The 25640-nt window shown below is 36.7% G+C and overlaps 1 protein-coding gene across 1 annotated transcript in view; it reads right to left on the bottom strand.

Annotated features, from left to right (window-relative positions):
• Positions 1-25640, bottom strand: part of NUP62CL (nucleoporin 62 C-terminal like) — a 77551-nt gene that overhangs the window by 19110 nt on the left and 32801 nt on the right. The window contains exons 4-11 of the mRNA XM_039233540.1: positions 24542-24646; positions 22949-23047; positions 17577-17736; positions 9482-9632; positions 9176-9225; positions 8903-9037; positions 6824-6935; positions 3072-3138 (exon numbers count right to left, since the gene is read on the bottom strand). Of these exons, the coding sequence (XP_039089471.1) occupies positions 3072-3138; positions 6824-6935; positions 8903-9037; positions 9176-9225; positions 9482-9632; positions 17577-17736; positions 22949-23047; positions 24542-24646 (879 nt within the window). The remainder of the gene's footprint in view (positions 1-3071; positions 3139-6823; positions 6936-8902; positions 9038-9175; positions 9226-9481; positions 9633-17576; positions 17737-22948; positions 23048-24541; positions 24647-25640) is intronic.

Here is a 25640-nt window from a genome sequence, read left to right as displayed (position 1 = left end):
GTTAAATATTTTTGGTAAGAATACTACATTATCTTTCAAAATATCTCACCCGTAGAATGTCTGATTGTTTCCATGATTAGATTCAGACGAACCATTTTTGATAAGAGTATTACATATGTGATATTATATATTTCGTATTGTGTCAGATTAAGAGGCATATCATGTCAAGTTATCCTGCTACTAGTGATATTAAATTTTATCACTTGATTAAAGTGGTACTTGTCAGATAGTTCTGTTGTAAAGGCATATCTTATTCTTTATAAATTTTTTTTTATGTTTTTTTTTAATTTATTTCTAGGAGAGAGAGAGAGACAGCGTGAGCAGGGGAGGGTCAGAGAGAGAAGGAGTCACAGACTGAAACAGGCTCCAGGCTCCGAGCTGGCAGTCAGCACAGAGCCCGACGCAGGGCTCGAACCCACGAACCGCGAGATCATGACCTAAGCGAAAGTCAGACGCTTAACCGACTAAGCCACCCAGGCGCCCCATTATTCTTTATAAATTTTTATGCAATGTGTGGAGTGATATGTTTGAGACCATATAAATATCCTGTTCCCCAATATCTTACATTCAGTGGTATTAGCAGTCATTGTTGACCCTTGTCTGAATCATCATTACACCAAGGATGCAAAATAGTGATTTTCTCATTAAATTGTATAATTATAATGGGTTAAATCTGTGGTATATAAATTATACTTCAATAAAACTGACTTTTTCTTAGAAAAATTAACTCAGTAACATGCAGTCGGTATTTGGTCCATTGCTGCTAGCACATTTTTTCTGCCAAGAAATGACTGACAGTTGAAATGTTTATAAAATGAGGTAATGGGGCTCCTGGGTGACTCAGTCACTTAAGTGTCCAACTCTAGATTTTGGCTCAGGTCATGATCTCACGATTCATGAGATTTAGCTCCACATCAGGCTCTGTGCTGACAGTGCAGAGCCTGCTTGGGATTCTCTCTCCTTCTCCCTCTTTCTCTGCCCCTCCCCTGCTCACTCACTCTCTCAAAATAAATAAATAAACTTAAAAAAATATTTTAAAAAAATAAATAAATGAGGTAAGGTATTCAAGATCAGGGTAAGCTTAATATAAGTGCTCTGTTGAAATTTTTTTAACTGTAGTTCTCTAATTCTATAATCCCTTCTACAATTCTTAGCTGGCATGCTTTTATGAAGACTTTTCCCTGCACTTCCCATTTATCTCTGGAGTAGCAGAGATTTTCCTCCCTCAATGTATTATAATAATCCATTACTGACATTCTTTTTGATGTTCAAACTATCCTAACTTGGCCAAAGAAGCCCATTCAAGCACAATCTTGTGTTCTGATATAACGTCATTAGTTCTGAACATGTTGAACAATCTATTTCCTTGCATAAGAAGTTCCAAACTCACCCTGTGCATTCCTTGCCTGAAACCTGAGATTGGATATTTCCCTAAGAAGCCATGGTTATAACTTTTAATGGGAATGGTATTTTTTTTTAATTTTTTAATGTTTTTTATTTATTTCTAGGAGAGAGAAAGACAGAGTGAGCAGGGGAGGGTCAGAGAGAGAGGGAGTCACAGACTGAAACAGGCTCCAGGCTCTGAGCTGGCAGTCAGCATAGAGCCTGACGCGGGGCTCGAACCCACAAACCGCGAGATCATGACCCAAGCGAAAGTCGGACGCTTAACCGACTAAGCCACCCACGCGCCCCGGGAATGGTATTTTTTTAAGTAGGCTTGACGTACAGCAGAGCCCAACATGGGACTTGAGCTCATGACCCTGAGTTCAAGACCTGAGCTGAGATCAAGTGTTTGATGCTTAACTGACTGAGCCACCCAAGTGCCCCTAATGGGAATGGTATTTAGAAACCAAGGTTTAGGTGCCTAATGTACTGTTCATTGCTATTGGGGTTTGTCATTGCTTCTTGGACCCTTCTTATTTTTTAAGTGGGGAGGGGGAGGGGGGGAGAGGGAGGGAGAGAGGGAGGGAGGGAGAGAGACAGAAAGAGAGAGAGGCAGGCTTCACACTGTCAGCACAGATCCAATGTGGGGCTCAGTCTCACAAACCATGAGATCATGACCTGAGCTGAAATCTAAGAGTCACACACTTAACCAACTGAGCCATCCACACATCCCTGCCATTTCTATATACAGAAAAAGGGAACAGGAATTCATACTAATATTTGCAATTCAAATTTACAATACAGGGGTGCCATGGTTTGTGTGATAGAGCCCCATGCATATTCTTAGGATTCTCTCTCTCCCTCTCTCTCTGCCCCTCCTCCACCCACATGCACACGGGTCTCTCTAAAAATAAATTTCAAAAATTACAATAGAAATATAAAAGGAACAGAAAAATATCTTATATCTCTTTTATCTTTCAATGAAAATCTTGGTTTCCACTATCATTACTGTCCTCTATCATACTATCCTACTATGCGTTTGCTTTATCCTACAATATATAAGATAGCAATATTATTATTATATTAGAATATATATAAACACAATATAGCACATTATAATTCTGAAACTAACAATAGCCTCTTAAGAAAGTTTAAGATTTCTCTGCAGTTCTTTTTATCCTTAAGATTACATCCTACTAAGAATGTACTGTCAAGAATACCAGGTTCAAAAATCTGAGCTGGATTATGTTACAAATTAGTTACACGATTTGTTTGGTTTCGGTTTGTATGTATTCAACTTTAGTATTTGTCTTTCTTCCCATTATTTTTGGCTTAATTCTAATTTTTGAGTATTTAAACTTTTATATGGGCCAAAAAACCAAAACTATTTCAAAAGGTGTACTTGGAGAAGTCCTGCTTCTTCCTTAGCTCCTCCACCTCATTCCTACATACCCCCTCTTTTTATTCGTTTCTAGTTTATTCTTCACACACTTATTTTTTAGTGTTCCATTTTATAAAAACAAGCAATTACACTTCTTCAGAATTAATGTATACATATCGTCCGTCAGTAAAGCAATACCCCTATAACCAAGCTCTCATTTGAGTGTGGTCATGGTGCACAAAACTTGACTTGCATCACGTTTTCTACTTGCAATAATGGATATCTTCATGTACATATAAACTCCCACCTGAATTCTCATTAATCCACTGTAGAGAGTCCATATGAGCATTCAGAATTTTGCAGATCTGCTGGAGCTAAAAGAACACACAAAAGTTTTAGATTATGATTATTCAGATATGGTAAGTAAAACAAAACATAAAACATTGAAAGTACAAAGTAACATTTCATTTCTTTTGGTAAGAAATGGGCTGAAGATATATAAAATATTAATGACTTTTTGCTCATATTTGTAATGTTCATAACCTCTTCATATTACTTCAATCTAACGATTTTGTAACTGTCAAGAATGATGCCTATAATTCAATGAGACACTGACTACGACACTACAAAAATAAGTAAAAGACACTGAGACATCCCACATGACAAGAAATTCATATAAAAATTAAAATGTTACTTTTTTTTTCAACCAAATCAGCAACTATTTATCAAGGTACAATTGACAAATAACATTTTATTAGTTTCAGGTGTGTAACATAATGATTTGATATTTATATACATTATGAAATGATCACAATAACTCTTGCTAACATCCATCACCATATGTAGTTAAAAACATTTTTTTCTTGTGATAACATTCAAGATCTAATCGCTTAGTGATTTTCAAATATGCAACACAGCATTATTAACTATAGTCACCAAGCTGTATACATTACATCCCCATAACTTATTTTATACCTGGAAGTTTTTACCTTTTGAACACCTTCATCCATTTCACTCACTGCCTACTCCTTGCCTCTGGCAACCACCAATCTGTTCTCTGTACCTGTGAACTCACTATTTTGGTGCTGATGTTTTTAAATTCCACACGTAAGTGAGATCATTTGGTATTTGTCTTTCTTGGTCTCCCTTATGTCACTTAGTATAATGTCCTCGAGGTCCATCACATTGTTCAAATGGCAAGATCTCCAAGTCAGCAATTTTTAATAAATGCTAATACTCAGTTGTCAAGTGTATGGAGAAAATAGGTACATTCCTGTATAGCCTATAGTAATAAAAATTGACCCAACACTTCAAAATGTAAATTTTTACAATATATATCAACAGTCTTGAAATATTCATACCTTTTAACTCAATATATTCTACTTCTAGGAACCTATCCAGAGGAAATAATCAAACCTAAACATAACTGGTCATTATAGAACAATTTTATAATAGCAAAAAATTGGAAACAATATCTCCACCAATTTAAAAAAGTAATCCAATGTATTATGGTAAAGTCACCTCTAATGAAATATTACAGAGTGATTAATATTTTCAAAGATTTTCAAAGTTTTCAAAGAATGCTTAAAATTTTGAGATAACACATGAAAAAATATTAAATACAAAACTCTATATACATATGCTTCTAATGCTGTTTAAAACAAAAGGAGAATTTTTACAAACATAGCAAAAAGACTTGGAAAAAATATACCAAAGTATTAGCAGAGTACTGGTAATATAGGTGATTTAATTTGCATTATAGATTTCCCCATTTTCCAAGCTTAACACATTGAATATGTATGAACTTTGTAATAAGATACACTGAATATTGAAAATTTTAAAAATATTTTTGATGACTATTGTAGTAAAATCCAGGATATAACAGGAGGACATGAAAATGTTACACTTAAAGAACAGTATGTAGTGAAAGCAGCAAATTTTAATGTAACAAATAGAAATACAACTTGTACTAGACACAATGAGGGTTTTTTTTAAATGTTTGTTTAGTTTTCAGAGAGTGCAAGTTGGGGAGGAGAAGACAGAGGGGGACAGAAGATCCAAAGCGGGATCTTTGCCGACAGCAGTGAGCCTAATGTGGGGCTTGAACACAAGTGGAAAGATCATGACCTGAGCTGAAGTAGGACTCAACCTACTGAGCCACCCCCACCCCGGAACAATGAGTTTTTGTAAGACAGTGTGACTGAATACCATTTGCCATAACGCGGATTTACTTAATAAAGACTTCAGGTATTAGGTTTTCCCTCCCATTCCAACCCCCCAAAAGTAAAAACAGGTAAATCCCATCATTGTGAATACTGTTAAACATTGTTGCTATTTTTCTACCCTGGTGTATGGCCCACAGTAAAGAAGCTCTGTTTATCTAGTTATGATAAATTATCTACAAGAATGCTATTGTTCAGCAAATGTTTTCTCTGCTTCTTGTCCAATGATTTATGCTATCTGAGAAAAGAGACGAATTGTTGCTGATCTCTTGCTTCTTTTGTCCTACTATCAAGCAGCAATTATCTTTAATTCACTCATCTTAAACATCTCAATCACCCTTGCCAGGAAAAACAAAAACAAAATACTCACACCATTTACTCCTCACTATCAAAATAAAGTAAAACAATCCAAGGCTAAGTAGACAAAAAGGATAAGCATAAGATTACAGGCCCCTTTTACTTTCTCTGTTCAGAAAGTTCTCATATTTTAACTCAACACAGAGAGATTAGATAGCAGCTTGGCCTCATGCGTAAATCTGCATGTATTTATCTACGCTTAAAAATTCTTTCATAAAATAACTTTGGATTTTATAATCACAATGGTGATCTAATATGTCATAAAAAGAAAACTTATTTTCTGTCAACTCTTGATCACCTATGTGAACACAAGGAGACAGTAGCATGGATAATCCCAGTCTAATTTGTATTTGTCTTTGTTCAATTTTAGATTCACCCAAAGTAGAGAATGGCATAATTTTTATAGCTAGAGGGGACTTCAAGATCATTTGGTCCACCCTTAACATTTTGCAAAAGAAGGAGCTAAGATCCAGAGAGATTAAATGACTTAAATAAAATTTAAATGCTTTCCTAACTATACCATGCTGTCTCTTTAGAATTAAAAAAGCTAGTAATGTGTACACAGATAAAGAACTATCTGTATGTTTGGACAAAGAGTTTACTAAAGAATAATCACGATATACTGTCTATCCTTTGTCCTCACCTCTCCAGATCCTGGCCGCACTTCGAATTATAATCAACAGATAGAAAGTACAACAGGAGTTCTCACAATGGAAGATTCCTCTTACCATTGCTGCCATGGAATGAGAGAGGGGAAAAAGAACTCCATGTAGCCGCTATGACAACAGGGAAAGGTAGAGGAAAGAAGTTCTTTAATTGGAGCATAAAGGAAACAATCCTTTCTTATGGCCAAATTAATTCAAAACGTCTCAATTCTTTAATCGGAGCCTCAGCTTTATTTTCCTATGCTAAAATACACTTACATTATGAGTTAAGTAGGATTCTACAAGGCAGACAGAAACATAATAACCACATCAAACAAAATTTCTATGGAAAAATATATTTTAAAACTAAAATGGTTGGCTTATCAAATTTTTGAGATAGAACTCTGTCATAAATTAAGGATTGCCTGGATATACCTAATAAACTCGAACATATAAACTCACAATTATATGAATACATATAGATGTATCTACGAATACCTAGATAAATACATAAAAGGAAGAATGGATTAGGCAATGAGTAAGCGGACAGATAAAAGTAATCACAGGAATATATTCAGCTGTGTGAAGAACAGAGAGAAAACCCTGAAAACTTAGGGAGGAAACTCATTTTTTTACCCTCCTGGGAATAATCACACAAAAAAACTTCATAACCTTTTCTGCTCCTAAATATTTCCTGCCCCACTAACTACACCCCAAAGTTCAGATCTGTAGGTAAGGAGCACAAGAGGACAGGACAAGGTGACTAGCTAAAGGAACCCACAGAATGTTAATATACTAAATCTTGCTTGTCTAAACAGATAAAGCAGTTAACACACCGGGTCAGTGGTGTCCGCAGGACTTTCAAATGTATTCAGGTTCTCGATAATGTCCTTGAGATCTTGGGCCATTCGCTTCAGCTGAGCATCTATATTTTCGGCTAATTTATAACTGAAAAAGCAGGTAAAATAAAGAGATGAACAAGAAATGCTTCTCCGCTATGTCTTGTTACTGACATACAAAGATGATGCTGCCAGCTGGATTTGCACCAATCCCCGCCCCCCCCCCACCTTCTAAGTAGGTCTCAGTTATGACAAATGGCACATTTTTATGTAGGCAGCATTCATGACCTTATTATTACCATATTCTAAAAAGACTCCAGAGGTGAGGTCTTTTATCCATCTTGCCATTTTTATAGTCACCTATTTCCCCTCTAGACAATGTTCCAGGGAGCTCTGAAGCAAAGAAACTCTTTTTAGCTCTTATAAAACATCTAGATACATGAGCAGTTATTTGGTGTTTAGCAGTATTCAATAAGTGCTGAGAGGTCTTTAATGATTTTAAATACTAAATTTTCTTTTTTTTTTAATTTTTTAAATGTTTATTTATTTTTGAGAGAGACAGAGACAGAGTGCAAGAGGGGAAGGAGCAGAGATAGAGGGAGACACAGAATCCAAAGCAGACTCTGGGCTCCTAGCTGTCAGCACAGAGCCCAACACGGGCTTGAACTCATAAACTCGAAATCATGACCTGAGCTGAAGTCAGCTGCTCAACTGGCTGAGCCACCCAGGTGCTGCTAAATAATAAATTTTCAAAGTAAAACCTTATATAAATATACTTCATCATCCAATAAAGGATGTTTTGAGAAATGAGATTAACATTAAAGGCAGATAAACCTGTTAAGTTCATAGCAAATATTAGTTGGCTAAATTCTCAAGAGTTCCACCCAAATTATGTACACACATATATACACACTTACTTAGTCAATAATATGCTTATGAATTAAAGTAACCAGAGAGTTTTTAAATCTTAACATCTATAAAGATTAAAGGAATCAATTAGATTTATTGATAGCTAAGTATTGCCTTTCTGTCCAGAAATAGTTAAAGGTAATTGGTTGCCTTTAACCAATTACTTAGTTGCCTGCTAAAGATTCCATCAAATATAAATCTGACTACACAGAAAAAACTGGAAAGGAGCTAATGTTTCAATTATTCCTTCAAATTACAGTTAGGAACCCATGGCCAAAAATGTAACTATATGTGCTTCAAAAAATTACGGAATGCACAGAAAGCAATGCTCTCTCCCCCCCCCCCCAAATAAAAGATTCACAAAGGCTGAAAGACAAAATCAGGAACAGAATTAGGGTCCATATAGATTAGCTGTACTTACCATATTTAATGCACCTACAAAAAAGTTAATTTGCAAGCCTTTAGAAAATAAGGTCAGTCTTAACTCACTAATAATCCACTACTAAAGGAAGTCTGATTTGGTTTCAGTCTGGTTTATGTAGCACATTCAGACAAGTTTTCCTAACACTTACTATTTGGCCTTATTACCAAAGTTCAGTCACAGAGAGATAAAGTTACAGTGGGAACACTGGTAATGTGATCAACAAAAAGAGTGAATCACACACAAAATATATTTAGCCCAAGACACTGACAAAAATCATTCAATTTTTGAAAGCTATGCAGCCTGCCCCCAGATTAACAAACTGCCTTTAAGATAGCCAATGATTTATCACTGAAGCAACTGCATGAACATTAGGTTTAAGAGTCAATAGAAACAGAAGACCATAAATATCCCCCAATACTATGACACCACACACATAAAACTGGTATTTCTAGTTTAAGAACAAATTTGACAAATAGAAAAATTTTACCATGGTCATGTATAAGCTTGAGATTAATAAGTGTATACAATGCTATAAAACAAAACTGCCAGAATGACTACTTCATTTTCAAGCATCGTGAAAAGATAAACAGAAAACAGTCAAAGAAGTTGATAAATGGCAACTACAAGAACTTGTCCTTTCCTATGAATTTTTATTCCCTGCCTTTCAATTCTATTTTTTCCCCTTGTTTTTTTTCTGTAGCTAAGTTTTTGCCCCATTCCTTGATCTTTATTCAGTTACTTACGTCTTCCTAGGCTCCTCATCTTCATGCTCCAGATAAGTAGACTCACTCTGGTCCTTCACAAACTCCTCTAAAGGGGTCAAGAGATCTTCTAGTTCCTTCTGCTGTGACAGAATAAAATCCAATTCTTGCTCCAGCCTGAAAAAAAAAGTCAATGGAAGGGCTGATGAAAGGAATTGAGAGTGGCAAAATAAAGTTGAAAAACTACAGCAAGGGGGAAAAATGGACAAAGAAATCAATCTTTAATCTTTCAATCTAGAGAGTCTAAGGTTCTACCTTTTGTGATCCAGTTTCACCTTTTCCACTTCTCCATGCAAAGTAGTAATCTACAAAGGAAAATAAGATACAATAATGCAAATATTTGAATTTATATTGTAATTTTAAAGCAATATTAATTTTCTTATCCACACTTCAAATATGGGCAATTTACTAATTCAGGGCATTCATTACATAGGGAAAAGATCTGTAAGTTGAACATCAAATAGTGGAATAGAAAATTACCACAAAACACAGGTCTATGCTCTTGTGTTGATCTGGAAATATCTGTACAATACACATAGATTAATGAGACCATCTTCTTACCTTCTCACCATTCTCAATCAGTGTACGGTCCCAAGCATTGACCTGAGTGGCGTGGTGAAGAAAGTACTTCTCTTGATCCTCTAAATCAAGGCTCCATTTGTTTACCAGACCCTCCAGCTGACCATATGTCATCACAGGAGTTACGATTGCACTAAAAAAGAGGGTGCAAAGGGCAACAGGTGTGCTGTTTCAAAGGAGAACATCCACCCCAATGTTTATAGCATCGCTATCAACAACAGCCAAAGTATGTAAAGAGCCCAAATGTCCATCAACAGATGAATGGATAAAGAAGATGTGGTGTATATAGATACAATGGTGTATTACTCGGCATGTATGTATACACACACCACATCTTCTTTATCCATCTATCTACACACAATGGAGTATTACTTGCCACTCAAAAAGAATGAAATCTTGCCATCTGCAACAACATGGATAGAACTAGAGGGTATTATGCTAAGCGAAATCAAAGAAAGACAAATATCATGTGACTTCACTCATACATGGAAATTAAGATACAAAACAGATGATCATAAGGGAAGGGAAGCAAAAATGATATAAAAACAGGCAGGGAAACAAAAACATAAGAGACTCTTAAGTGTAGAGAACAAACTGAGGGTTGCTGGAGGGGTTGTGGATGGGGGGGATGAGCTAAATGGGCAAGGGACTTTAAGGAAGACACTTGTTGGGATGAGCACTGAGTGTTATATGTAGGGGATGAATTACTGGATTCTACTCCTGAAATCACTATTGCACTATATGCTAACTAACTTGGATGTAAATTAAAAAAGAAAAAAAAGAAAAGGAGACTGGCGAGAGCCCATTATGGAAATAGGTCAAGAAGAAAAGGAGATTTCCTAGTAGAACAAATTAAAGTCCTCAGAAAAATCTAAAAAAAAAAAAAAAAAAAAAGAAAAGAGAGGGATGTGGTATGACATGACCACACTTTTAACCATATTTTTTGAATGAATAACATCGGAGGACTTAAAGAAGAAAATAGCACATGAGGTTTTCAGACCTGATCCCTAACAAAACCAGCAGCATAGTTGGTAACAATTATTTTAAAAACAACCATTCAAAATATTTGGGAATTATCCTAGAGGAATATGGCAAATTAAAAAAGCTCTATTAAGAAATGTACTAAATCTCAGTAAGAATAGCTGAAGTCTGTGCCACACTTGCTTTCTTCTTTCCCCCTCAGCTCAGGATGATGCAAGCTCCCTTCTGGGTACATGTGGCCAGAGACAGGACTCCCTTTCCCCACAGTTCTGAATCAAAATGATCCGTTTCCAGTCTAAGTAGTATCCACAAAACAGAGAAGGGAGCTGATCTTCCATCCTCCACGGGGCAGAACCAAAAAGAACTGTGATTCCCCTGCGTAGTGGTATCAAACAGGCTAAGCAGGTAGCTGAGTTTCCATCCTGTGACTGGCGGAACCAGGCAATGCCCTAATTCCTCTGCTGGGGCAGTGTCATCAGGGCTGAGCAGAGAGGTTATCATCAATTCTCTGCTTGGCAGAGGCAGCTAGTGTTCTATTTCCTCTACCAGGGTCCTGTCAACAAGGCCAGTGACAAGCTGAATCTAAATACCCACCCAGCAGCATCAAGACGTAATAAAGATGGGGTTAGTTACTGTTAGGCTTCCCCACTTGTTGCTAGTGTTAGTGGGACCCAATGAGGGGCTAACCTCTACGCCCACCTGGCATCACTGAGACTGAACAAAGTAATGCTGGGTCAGTGAGGCCCAGTAGGGAACTAAGCTTCCATACCAACCCATGGCATCAAGAGGCTGAATGAAGTTGTAAGACAGAATAGTTGATATCCTGCTTCCTCACTCCTTTTGTATCAGTGACACCCAAAAGGAAGCTGAAATTCTGGCTCCAACCTGCAGCACCTAAGTGTATGAGTTAGTCCCCACTTCCTCTTATTCTGGGGTCCCAGGGACCCAGCTGAGAGCTGAGCTTACGTCCCCACTTGAGGCAATGAAGTGGTGGGACCCAATGCCCCACTTTCATGGGGACTGAGTCAGCAGGGCTGAGGGGATAGCTGAACTTCTACACCACTCATGTGCATTGAGGCGGCATGAGTCAGCACCTCACTTTCACTGGGGTGGTGTGGGTAGGGTCTATTAGGAAGCTAAAGATACAAACACAGCCAATCCTTGCACTAGACCCCAACAAAATGATTGCCTGATTGAAAAATAATTAAAATAGAACCTAGACTCTCCTAACATGATAGACCTAATGTCCAGGATGCAACTGAAAATGATCTCTCCTGCCAAGTACCAGGAAAACCATGACTCAAAAGAGAAAAGAGAGTCCACAGGCGCCTATATTGAGAGGTGTCAGATGTTAGCATTCTCTGAAAAGAATTGTAAAGCAACCATCAAAAAATGCTCCAAACAAGCAATTATGAATTCTCTAGAAACAAAAGAAAAAGAGAAAATCTCAGCAAAGAAACTGAAGTTATAAAAAAGCAACTGAATGGAAATTATAGAATTGAAAAAAGGAAATAAAAAAGCTCGCGTGAAGGGTTTAATACTAGAGTGAAGATGACCAAGGATAGAATCAGCACACTTGAGAGTAGATCAATAGAATTTACAGAATAGCAAAGAGAAGAGACACCAAAAAATGAAAAAAAAAATCTAAAGAACCCAGAGGACAATAATAAAAGTGGTAACATTCGTATCATATCACCCATCTGGAGTGTGATTAGAGGAAAAGAAAGAATGGGATTGAAAAAGTATTCTGAAAAATAAAGGTAAAAACTCCCCAAATTTGGCAAATGATTTAAATCTACAGATTCAAGATGCTGATCAAACCCCAAACAGAATAATTCAAAGAAACGTGCACTAAGACACCTAATACTTAAATTTCTGAAAACTAAAGAATGAAAAAAATCTTTAAGGTAGCCAGAGAGAAACAACACATTACTCAAAAGGTAATACCAATTCAAATGACAGATTTCTCATCTTAAACCATGGAGACTAAAAGGAAGTGTCACAACATTTTTTAAGTACATGAAGAAAAAAAATCTGTTGACCACAACTTCTCTAGCTGGTAAAAATATCCTTCAGAAATGAAGGGAAAATAGATATTTCCTCGCAACATTTTTTGTTGGTGGCAAACCTACCTTGAAAATTGGCTCAACTGGGGGCACCTGGTGGTTCAGTCGTTTAGCATCTGAGTCAGTTCGGGTCATGATCTCACAGTTTGTGAGTTTGAGCCCCACATCAACTCTGTGCTGACAATGCAGAGCCTGTTTGGGATTCTCTCCTCTCTCTCTGCCCCTTCCCCACTCGTGCTTTCTCTCTCTCTCAAAAAAAACAAAAAAAAAACCTTTGGAAAAAAAGAGAAACAAAGAAAAAAAACTGGCTAAACAACAAAAAAAATGAAAACAGAAGAAGGTTTGGAACTTCATGAAGGAAAAAATGTCATAATGAACAAAAAGTGTAAATATAATAGACTATCCTACTTCTCATGAGTTTTTAAAATCATATTTTATGGCTGAAGTAAAAAGTATAACATCACAGAATGCAGTGTTCAATGTACATGGAGGAAATAATTGAGACAATTAAACTTAAAATGTAAGAGTAAAGGGAGCTACATGGAATTACCAAAGTGGTAAAATGTCAACATGACTAGATGATTATAAGTTACTTATGTATACTGTAACACTTAGAGCAATTACTGAGAAAATTAGAGAAAGCAATATACTCAGAAACACTATAAAAATAGAACAAGGGGTGCCCGCCCGGGTGGCTCAGTTGGTTAGTGTCTGACTTTGGCTCAGGTCATGATCTCATGGTTCATGAGTTCGAGCCCACGTCGGGCTCTGTGCTGACAGCTCAGAGCCTGGAGCCTGCTTTGGATCCTGTGTCTCCTTCTCTCTCTACCCCTCCTCCAATCATGTTCTGTCTGTCTGTCTGTCTGTGTCTCTCTCTCAAAAATAAATAAACATTAAAAAAAATAGAACAAAATGGAACCCTAAAAAAGGTCTTAATATCCCACAGGGAAATTACAAACAAACAAAAACAAAAACAGAAGTAGCAAACAAAAGACAAATAGTAAAATGGCAAAGGTAAGCCCAAACATATCAATAATTACCTTAAGTGTAAATGTGCTAAATATACCAACTAAAAGGCAGAAATAGAGTGGATAAAAATTATGACCCATCAATGTGCTATCTACAAGAAACTCATTTCAAATACAAAGACACAAATAGGCTGAAAGTAAAATGATGGAAAAAGATGTACATGCAAGATTAATTTTTCATGGCTATATTAATAACAGATAAAATCAATTTTAGCACAGAGAAAATGACCAAAGAGGGACACTGCATAATGAGAAAGGAATCAAAGCACCAGGGAAGGCCAACAACCCTAAATGTGTAAGGCAACCAAAGAGCAGAACCTCAAAACACACAAAAGCAAAACTGATAGAGCTAAAGGGAAAAACAGACAAATCCACATTTCTAGTTGAGGACTTCAAAAAGCCACTCTCCAAGACTGAAAGAAACAATAGAGAGGAAAGCTGCAAGGATACAAATCTGAAAATACAACAAAAGCAGGATCTAATCATCATATATAAAACGCTCTACCCAAGAGCAGAAAACACAACTTCCAGATGCCCGTGAAACATTCACCAAGAAAGACTAGATCTTCAGGGTGTCTGGGTGGCTCAGTTGGTTAAGCATCTGACTCTTGGTTTCAGCTCAGGTCATGATCTTGTGGTTCAGGAGTTTGACAATATGGAGCCTGCTTGGGATTCTCTCTCCCCATCTCTCTCTGCCCCTCCTCCCATGTGCTATCTCTCTCTCAAAATAAACATTAAAAAAGAAAGACTGTATCTGCATCATAAAACAAACCTGAACAACTATAAAAGGACTCAAGTCATACAGAGAGAGCATGCTCTCCAACTATAATGAAATCAAAACTAGAAATCGATATAGAAAGAAAATAAGATCTCCAAGCACTTGGAAATTAAACAACATACTTCTAAATAATCTATGGGCCAAAGAGGAATTCACAAAGGTAATCTGGAAAGTAGACAGAATTGAATGAAAATAAAAATAAAACATAATAGGATATGTGGTACACAGCTAATGCAATGGTGAGGTAAATGTTTAGGGCATTTAATGCTTACATTAGGAAAAAAGAAAGGTCTCAAATCAATAATCTATGTTCCTTACTCAAGAAACTAGAAAAAGAGCAATAGGAACTCACCACAATCAGAAAGAAAGAAATAATAAATAGTAGATATCAATGAAACTGGCAATGAAAACAATAGAGATTAATCAATCAATAAAACAAAAGCTACTTCTTTTTTTAATTAAAAAATTGTTTTAACATTTTTATTTATTTTTGAGAGAGAGAGAGAGAGAGAGAGAGAGAGAGACAGACAGACAGACCATGAGCAGGGGAGTGGGCAAAAGAGAGAGGGAGACACAGAATCTGAAGCAGGCTCCAGGTTCTGAGCTGTCAGCCCAGAGCCCAACACAGCTGTGAACTGCAAGATCATGACCTGAGCCACAGTTGGATGCTTAACTGACTAAGCCACCCATGTGCCCCAAAAGCTACTTCTTTGGGAAAAGATGAATAAAATTGATAAAAGAAAGGTACAGATCACCAACATAAGAATTGAAAAAGCTATTAAAAGCACAAGAAGGAAATACTACAAACAACTTTATACTCACAAATTTGACAACTTAGAAAAACAGACCAATTCCTTGAAAACCAAACACTACTAAAACTCATAAAAGATGAACACATAACCTGAATAGTCCTAGAAACATTAAAGAAATTAATTTTTAATTTAAAAGATCTCGAAAAGGAAGTATCTAGACCCAGAGGTTTCACTAAAGAATTCTGCCAAACATTTAACAAACACAATCTGTTACACAATTTTACATAATTCCTTACATAAAACAGAAGATACTTCTCAGATCATTTTATGTAGCTAGTATTATCCACATATCAAAACCAAAGACAGAATAAAAAATGAAAGAAAACAAAACTACACACCAATATCTCTCATGAATGAAGACAGAAAAGTCTTCAAGCAAAATACTAGCAAACTAATCCAGAAAAGTATAAAAAAATCATACACCATGACCAAGTGGGATTTATCCTATGCTTGTAAGGCTGGTTCAACATTTGAAAATCAACCAATATAATTCACCATATCATTATGCTAAAGAAGAAAAATCTTAAAATATTGTATCAGTTGAGGCAGAGAAAACATTTGACACAAATATGTCCAATTGATTTTTGACAAAGGTGTAAAAGCAATTCAGCAGAGGAAGTTGAAGACTCCCTTTCAACAAATGATGTTGGAAAAATCAGACATCCACAAACAAACAAAAAAAAAAATGAATCTTACTCTAAACCTCACACTTATTCAAAAATTAACGCAAAATGGATCCTGATTTAAATGTAAAATGTAAAACTGTAAAACCTTTATAAAAAATTGAGAATCTTTGGGATCTAAGGTTAGGCAAAGAGCTCTTAAACTTAATATTAAAACATGGTCCATTCAATAAGTTTTTGTTTAGCAAAACACCCAGTTAAAAAGATGGAAAAGACAAGTTACAGAGTTAGAGAAAATATTTATAAACTACATACCTGAAAAAAAAAACTGAATGTAGAATGTAAAAAACTCTCAACACTTGAAATTAAAAAAAGAAATCCAAGTAGAAAATGGAAAAAAGACATGATATGAACAGACATGTCACCAAAGACGATATGCATATGCAGATAGCAGAAAAACACATGAAGAGATGCTCAACATCATCAGTCATCAGGGAAATGCAAATTAAAACCACAATGAGATATCACGTCACATTTATTAGAAGGCCTAAAATAAAAAACAGTGACAACACCAGATCCTGCTGAGAATGCAGACAAGCTAGAACCCTTGTACATTGCTGTTCAGTGTGTAAGATGGCACAGCCACTCCGGAAAAGAACTTGGCAATATATTAAAAAAAATAAACACACAATGACCACACCACTTAGTAACTGCATTCTGGGCACTGATCCCAGAGAAATGAGACTTACACTCACAAGAAAAAACCTGTACACAAATGTTCCCCACAGCTTTATTCATAACTGCCAGAAACTGGAAACAACCTACATGTCCATCAACAAGTGAATAAATTATAGTTCATCCACAATACTATGGACTACTTCTCAGAAATAAAAAGGAACAAAGTACTGATGCACATGACAGCCTTACCTCAAGGAATAATGTCTAGAAAAACAAAACAATCCTTAAAGATCTCATAATATACGATTCATTTGTATAACATTTCTTTAAATGTCAAGGTTATAGAAATGGAGAACAGATTCCTTGTTGCACAGGATCAGGAAAAGGAGGGGATGGTAGTGAGTGTGGCTATAAAAGGGCAACAGGAAGGATCCTTGTGCTGATGGAACTGTTCTATATCTTAACTATATCAATGTCAGTATCTTGGATGTGATACTGTACTCTAGCATAGCAAGATGTTATTATCAGGGGATACTGGGTAAAGGACACAGAATTTTTTGTGTTCTTGCTTAGAAGTACATGTGAATCTACAATGGTCTCAAAATAAAAACCTAATGAAAAAAACCCAAACAATTAGAGACGGACATGGTACAGATTCTAAGATCATAGGCTATGGAGCTCAACTGGCTGAATTTTAATCCTGGTTCAACCATTATTAAGTGTACAACCAGGGGCAGATTATAAAATCTGTATGTGCTCCAGTGTTCTCATCTGTAAAATGGGAACAAAATATTGCCTACCTCATAGGGTTACTGGGAAGATTAAATGATATGATGTTTGTAAAGCATTGTCACATTGCTAAATATTTAGTAATTGCACAACAAATGTTAGCTACTACTAGTAATAGTAATAATAGTATCATAAAGGTAATAAGACAATGGCATGCTATTAATTGTTCAATTTACTAAGTTACAGAAATCCTTTATCTGCTCCTTTGACTGAGTCAATTACCGAACATTCAAACGCTATTTTACAGCTATACAAGCAAACTATACTTTGTACATGATAAATAAAAAGAAATTCACGCAAATTTTCAAATAAACATGCTTACTTAACAGTCGAAGTAAAAGGTACGGAATTAATACCGACTGGAACAATGCTATTAATCCCAGCTGATGCCAGTGATCTTAGATTCAAGGCAAAGCCACTGGGAGTTGTGGTAGTAGTCGTGGTAGTGGTGACAGTGGTGGTGGTCGTCGTTGATGTTGTAGCTGGAAAATAAAATGTGTGTTAGCAAGAAATGAGAGACTTATTTAGTCCTTGATCATTCAGGATAAAAACTATAGAAGCATTTAAAAAATTTAATATTTTTAAAATTTGTTTTTGAGAGAAAGAGACACAGAGTGTGAGCAGGGGAGGGGCAGAGAGAGAGGGAGACATAGAATCAGAAGCAGGCTCCAGGCTCTGAGCTGTCAGCACAGAGCCCGACATGGGGCTCGAACTCGTGAACCACGAGATCATGACCTGAGCCAAAGTCAGACACTTAACTGACTAAGCCACCCAGGCACCCCTATAGAAACATTTTTTAAAATGTGAATTTGAACTCAAAGTTGTATGCATTTGCACTTAACACTGTTGTAATATGAAGTGATATATAGCAGGCCAGATAGCTGGATTAACTCTTCTGCCAAAAATTAAAAATCCTAGATATATTTGTAGAAAAATAAAATTTACAACTGAACCAGACCTGTAACCATTAAAGAAGTTGAATCAATCCTCAAAGTTCTTCTCATAAAAAAACTTTCAGACCCAGATGACCTCATTGGCAAATTCTACTAAACTTTCAAGGGAAGAATAATGGCAATCTTACACAAACTCTCTGTACATCTATAACTTTGCATACTTACATGATAGATCTGTGTAATTAATTGCTAGAAATGAAACTGTTGGATCAAAGGGTCAGCATGCCATAAGTTTTAATATATCTTGCCAAACTGCCCAACCAAAATTATTTTGCCAATTTACATTTCTATCAGTAAGGGAGAGCACCTGTTTCTCTACATTATAGCCCATACTAGGCATATATCTTTGCCAGTCTAATATGTAAAAGCCTCTCAAAGTTTCGTCTACAGCTCAGACCTCACTCCTATGTGTCTTTTCCTATTGCACCCATACTAGAATAGCCAGCCCTCTCTAGAAGAAATCCTCAATATACTTCATGGCCTAACTAAAATTCTTCCTTCCCCGTATCTATCACCCACTTCTATTCCACTCCATCATTATTCCTTGGTTTTCTGAAACACTTCTGGTTTTTCCTACACACTGGGCACTTAAAGAACAATTCACAGAAAACTGTGCCTAGTGGGAAATGCAAATGTTCTCTTTTCTTCTTTTTGGTTCTCTGTATTTTCATATGTTCTCGGTAACAGATGCTGCTCTGTAACAAGAAATTTGTTATAAAAATATATTATAACACAAACACAATTGTTTGTTTTATATTATCCTTGCTTTTCCAATTAGCAGTATTTTCGGGTTAGTGGCCGTAGTAGATAAATGTATAAATCATGGTGCCTGCCAAAATATTCACGGCCTATACTGAAGGGAACTGGCCTACTCTGTTCCTGCTGAGGGACCAAGCTCTGATATTCTTTCTTTATTCCAATAATTCTGTCTTTTGCTCCTGATTCACAGTCAATTGGGACAAGGGTGGGCATCCGAAGTACGGTATCCATCCCATATACTACTGGTAACTTATACAAGGGTCTAGCATGGAAAGCTCTAGCCAAGCAAGGATAAAATAGATCAGCATCTCATTTTCAAACATTTAGAACTATGGGAAGAATAAGACTATAGGTAGAAATATGGAAATATTTCCAGAAATATGGAAAGAATCAGACTCTAAGCAGAAATTTGGAAATATTTCCGAAAGTGTAGAAAGGATCAGACTATAGACAGAGGGGGGTTGAAAGGACCGACAGAGGACACACATGAAGTAGAATTAAGGAGTCTGAGGAAGCCAAAATTAAGAATAAGCTAAAACTTGGGCACCTAAGTGGCTCAGTCAGTTAAGCCTCAGATTTTGGCTTGGGTCATGATCTCGCAGTCGGTAAGTTCAAGTCCCACATTGAGCTCCATGCTGATGGCTCAGAGCCTGAAGCCTGCTTTGGATTATGTGTCTCCCTCTCTCTCTCTCTCTTCCCTCCCCTGCTTGTGCTCTGTCTCCCCCTCTCTCTCAAAAATAAACATTAAAATTTTTTTAAAGAATAAGCTAAAATTGTAAGATAGAAAAAGAGGTAAGGAAACCAATGGAAAGTTTAAAAAAGTAAGAGTAGACTAAGGGAGAAGAGCTGAATTATGTTTATGCAACAGAATCAGGAGGTCCCTAAAACCTGCCTTTAGAACAACTCTTAAATTCTGATTTCTTTCAAGTTCAGTGCCAGGATAATACCTGTGTTAGATTTCTAAAAGATTCCATTTCCCTTTTGGCCACAAGAATCCTTACAATAATTTCCCCATTCTTTGTGTCAGCCTTTGTGAGGGTGGAATGAACACCACAAGGAAAGACCATACCCATTCTCAAAGGATCCCTCGGGTCACTTATCAATCAAAACACTCGGGAAGATTACAGACTGGATCCCATGTGGCACTCTTTAAAATCATATGTCATCACAATTTTTATCTGAGAATAAAAATCTTATCTGAAAAGAAATCCTTCCCCAGAAATACTGAAACTTAATGACACTATCAAGACCCCTCCTGTATTGATTAGATCATTCAAACAGAAAAACAGAAAAGCAATTAAGAAAAAAAGAATCCTTCTTATAAAGCTTTTCTTCACTTTTTTCCCTAAAAAAGTTATCCGTATTGGTGCACCTGGGTGGCTCAGTTGGTGAAACGTCTGATTTCATGGTCAGGTCATGATCTCATGGTTTGTGGGTTCAAGCCCCACGTCAGGCTTTGTGCTAACAGCTCAGAGCCTGGAGCCTGCTTCAGATTCTTTGTCTCCCTTTCTCTCTGCCCCTCTCCCCCCTCTCAAAACAAACAAACAAACAAACAAACAAACAAACATTAAAGAAAGTAATCTGTATTTCCTGAGATGGATAGATGTGCAAAGGTGATATATACGAAAACTTAAAATTCTAGGATTGTGTGTGTGTGTGTGTAATTATCTCATTTTTGTAAAACAAATTCAATGTGTCTTTGTATGTGTTTGGGAAACAAAGGCTGGAAAGATAAACACCAAACTATCCTCTCTAGAGACTGTGATATATGTATACATGTACTTTATATATATGTGTGTATGATTTTTATAAAAAGAAAAGCAACTATCATCACTACCAAAACATCTCCACAAAGATGTTGAATGATACTTTCAGGAAATTAATACCTGTCAGTCTAAACATAAAAGCATCTTGAGTCTTAAAAAAAATTGGTATGATTATTTTAACCTTTTAAAATGGTACTTATCTTTGTTCCTTAGCTTTTATGGTATTTTAAAAGGGTATAAATTAGCTCTGGCATAGGAGATAATACTCAAATACCAATAGTATTTCAATTAATACAAAAAAAAGTAATGGATTTGAGAATGAAAGTTCCATCACAGTCTGATTTTGCAGGTTACGGCTTTGGCCTAAACTAAATGCAGTCAACTTTACATTATCTGCGTAGTAAAGGGAAGCACAGTTCTATAAATAGGAAATAACTGCATATCACATTTGTATTTAAATAAATCTCATTCTGATGGCCTTAAAGGTGATTATATAAAATAGTGAAAACATCCTTTAAAACATCCTACTATCTGATTTTCCTATCCAAACAAACATTTTCCATACAAAAGATAAGACTGATAAAAAGCAAGCTTTTCTTGGAGCACCTGGGTGACTCAGTCAGTTGAGCATCCTACTCTTGGTTTCCATGCAGGTCATGGTCTCGCGGTTCATGGGTTTGAGCCCCGTGCTGGGCTCTGTGTGCTGACATTATGGAGCCTGCTTGGGATTCTCTCTCATTCTGTCTCTCTGCCCCTCCCCTGCTCATGCTGCTCATTGGTTTTCTCTCTCTCAAAAAAAAAGTTAAAAGAGTTATTATTAATAAAAAGGAAGCTTCTCTTAAAACTTGCTGATTATACCTAGGGCAATAATGCCAAATGGCTACAAATTGGCAGACACAGACACTTGAAAGCTGACCTGCAAGGCTCTGTGAGGTGAAGAGTCTGAGCAAGTAAATATGCTTGGGGAGAAGGAATGGTGAGTAGGGGGAAAAAACTAACTCTGGGTTAAGGCTGTCAAGTTGAGATATATCTAATGGGGAGATGGGCATATAAGGTTAATAGTAGGTGGAATGGCGATAAGGGGTGGGTTAGTAGCAAAGGTACCAGTTTTCAGGAAGGAATCTGAGACCTAGCTAGGGAGGGAGTGAGTTATGGAAGAGTCCTCAAAGTGCATGCAAATTCATATTTCAGTGACTCTACCCATGGCTGAAAGAATCAGTTCTTTGTTCAGCATTTTAAGGGGGGAGATTATGGGTTACGCTATTTGCAAATATGATAACTTGTAAAGTTCTCAAGACATCCTTCTCAACTCTCATAGGTTGGCCAGTTGCCTAGTACACAGCAGAAACTCAGGTATCAGTCATGCAAAAGAATACGTAAATAGATGGTGGACATCTCTGGTTAGGAATAATTACTTTAAATTTAAAAGAGAGAGACTGTTAATTTATGCCAGGTTTGAAGAAAGATTTTTTTTGAGAGAGCACAAGTGAGGGAGGGGCAGAAAGAGAAGGGGGCAGAGGATCTGAAGTGGGCTCCATGCTGAAAGCAGTAAGCCAATGTGGGCCTCGAACTCAAGAAATAAGAGATCATGACCTGGGCTGAAGTGAGATGTTCAACCAACGGAGCCAGCCAGGCACCCCTCAAGTAAACTTTTAAAATAAGACAAGTAAGACTTTCCTAGAATGGAGTCTGACTTAAATTGTAGGTTTAACTAGCAACTGACTCCTAACCACCCAGCTCACTATAACTATAAGGCAACGACTAGCCAAGTTCTCTTCAACCTACAACCTAACTAGCTTCTAAGTGGCAGAAACAAATTTAGGATGGAAACTCTTGTAATCTGCTTTAGGATAGGATCAATTTTAATGCAGGTCAAAACTTAGGTTAAGTTTTAGGGAAAAGTAACTATCAATCCCAATCTACTGGGTCAATGTAAACACTATGATCAATAATAAAAATTCTTAAATTGAAAAGTTGACAAAAATTTGATAGCAGCTTTGATTATGGTCATCTCGAAGTAGTATCACTGGTATCAGATGTCTCACTACACTTTGGCAATTGTCAGTATTGGTGTACCTTTTGTATACTACAATGAAATGATCAAAACTTACTCAGATAATACTAAAAACTACAGAATACAGCTTACTGCTTGTTATACAGCATTTTCCAATGAGCATCCAAACATATCACACACCCCAATAATTCTAAAATCTTACTAGATGCAGTATGAGCTGCTCCACCCATTCCAGGAAATTTGAATCCAAATCCCAAGGCTAAACTGCCAAATGCTCCATTCGAAGTTGTCGGGGAACCAACTGCAGAAAAGAAGATAATATTACCTATTACACCTTAATTTAAAAACAGTAAGTAATTTATATAGAGTCTTTTTCATCTGAAGAGTCCTTTACAAACTTTTGGCTGAACTCCAAAACCTATGGCCAATCCATTTATAAGAAATGTTCAGAAAAGACAAATCTACGGAGACATAAAACAGATTAGTTATCTTGGGCTGAGAAACCTTATATGGATGATGGAAACGTTCTAAAACTGTAAGTTACACAATTCAGTAATCTTATTAAAATCACTGATTTGCATGCTTAACATAAGTTAATTTTATATGTAAGTTTTACCTCATTAAAGTTAATTTTACAAACACTATGGTTGAGCTTTCTTTTCATTTTGTAGGCAAGGACATCAAAGACAGGTATGAAAACAAGCCTGTTGTAGGTCAGAGGGCAAGTCTTTGATTGAAAATGGAATTCATTCAACAATTATAAGTTCTAACCTCAGACATGGTCTTATCCACAAAATCTATTGTAGTGAAGAAGAATACTGCTTACATATATCAAAAGGCTTCCAGAATCTCAGTCATGTCTCAAAAGTGGAAGTCTACTTGGTAGAAAATACAAGTCAGGTGGTAACCTTCAATTTTAACTAATGTTTACCTACGTCAACTTCACAAGAGGATAGAGATGGTAAACCACCATTTTTCACCCTGAAGTAGGCATGAGCACTTCCTGGCAAGTTTTATTCTGGGGAATGGCGACAATTTTGCTATAACAGGGCTGTGGGGGATGGGGGGCATATTACAGCTAGGGTTACAATAACAAAGGCTAATGATAAATGTCATGACACTGTGAATATATCTTGAAAGAAGAGTCAGTTTATATGGACCTGTAAAAAAGATTTATTCAACACTTGTTGTCACTATACTAATGGAAGATATATAGCAAAGAAGTTGGCATTACAAGGTAATTAATATCCCACTTCTCAGCTCAACACATCCAGAAGTTCCTCTTGAAGGAGAGAAGCCACAAGGCATCACAGTGTCAATTAAAACCGAAAACTGGTCCTTTTGTCATCTATCACCTCTGATAGGTAAAGTATAAGGACCACAAAACTGGTCTATCTGCAAGAACACATTATAGCAAGGCTCCAGCATTCATTTCCCATTTTATCTTATTCACATGGATAATAAGACTTCTCTACACATATACTTGGCAAAACTCCTACTCTTACTATTCTCATTAGCTTCAAGAAGTTGTTTCAAAACATTACAATGTTAATGAATTATATGCTTAAAATTATCACTTTAAGCTGGAATAATCATGTTAACATAAAATTCACAGCTAAAGCCATGACAATTGGGTTCTTAAGCAAAGCTACTACTAATATCAGCAGTTACAGATGGATGGGTTCGAGCATAATGATAATTTATGAGATGCAAGAGATCCATAGCTTATATTGGCAAATTGAGCGAAGCTGCCTGATGCAAAACAACAATCTTTTCTTTGCAACCAGTAACTTACATGAGAACCCAGAAGCAACAGTGGAGGTAGAAGCATCTGACACTGAAGTAAACAGCATGGTGCTTGAATGAGTAGTGGCGTCAGCAGTTGATGCTGAAGCCAAACCTAAAAATCAAAGCCATGAGCAAAAAATATGTCACTGAAAAATTTTTAAAAAGTAAAACACCATTATAACAAGGTTCATTTATACAGAGAAACTGAAACAGAGCAAGGAAAATCAGATACTCTGAAATCTCATAAATAAAACATAACAGCCTGATTTAAAAAATTGTTTATTAGTAATGCTGAGTAGAGCCAGCCTTCTAGCACCATCATAAGAAAGAAATTCCACTTTATGGAAGAGGGGGATCCACTTCCAGAGCTGCAACATAAGAAGTCCTACAACCATAACTGGTAAAAAGAAAAAAAATAATGATAATAAAATGTTGAAATCTCGGGAAATTGTCCTAAAGGTATACAGCAAATAAAGAACATTTACTCAAGAAAATCTGCTAAGACTCGGTAATACCAGTGAGAGTCTGGCATATGACCCTCAGTCCACTTCCCTCCATCCCCATCCTCACCCTGAAGGAAGCCACACTCTAGGCAGGAGCTGAGCAATAAAACTAGCCCAGCTCCCAAACAAGGAATATAACACTTTATTGGGGAGGGCAAGCAGCCAGCATATCACCTCCAATGCAGATTTAATGGGTTGAAATTGTTGGCAAGTACAGCCAAGAGTTGAGGGACTCCCTTCCTTAGGTTAGCCCTCATTCATAGGGCAGAAGCTCTACACCAGACACAACAGGTTGAGAATACTGGGGCGCCATCACCCTTACCCTAACTGCCTTGCCCCAGCTCACTTATAGGGCTGAACTTCCATACCTGTAGAGATAAACAAGAAGATCAGAGGAACTGGTCACTGGACAGCACTCAAAGCACCGCTGCAAAGATGTTGCCCAAGGGCAAAGGCGCCCCATAAAAAGAGAGTTCCCAAGCTATCCCCAAAAGAGTTGACTTTATTTGAAAAAGTGTGAGGAAATTCAAGCCAAAAGACTCTCTCAAAAAAAAAAAAAATAAAAAAGGAAATCTTGGTGCTAAGCAATTAAGAGGAAGCAAG

This window comes from Hyaena hyaena, unplaced genomic scaffold (assembly GCF_003009895.1).
Source record: "Hyaena hyaena isolate Hyena2069 unplaced genomic scaffold, ASM300989v1 scaffold_77, whole genome shotgun sequence".
In the NCBI taxonomy this organism is placed as follows: domain Eukaryota; kingdom Metazoa; phylum Chordata; class Mammalia; order Carnivora; family Hyaenidae; genus Hyaena; species Hyaena hyaena.
The sequence above is the reverse complement of the archived record's forward strand: the minus strand, read 5'-3'. Positions and strand labels throughout refer to the sequence as shown.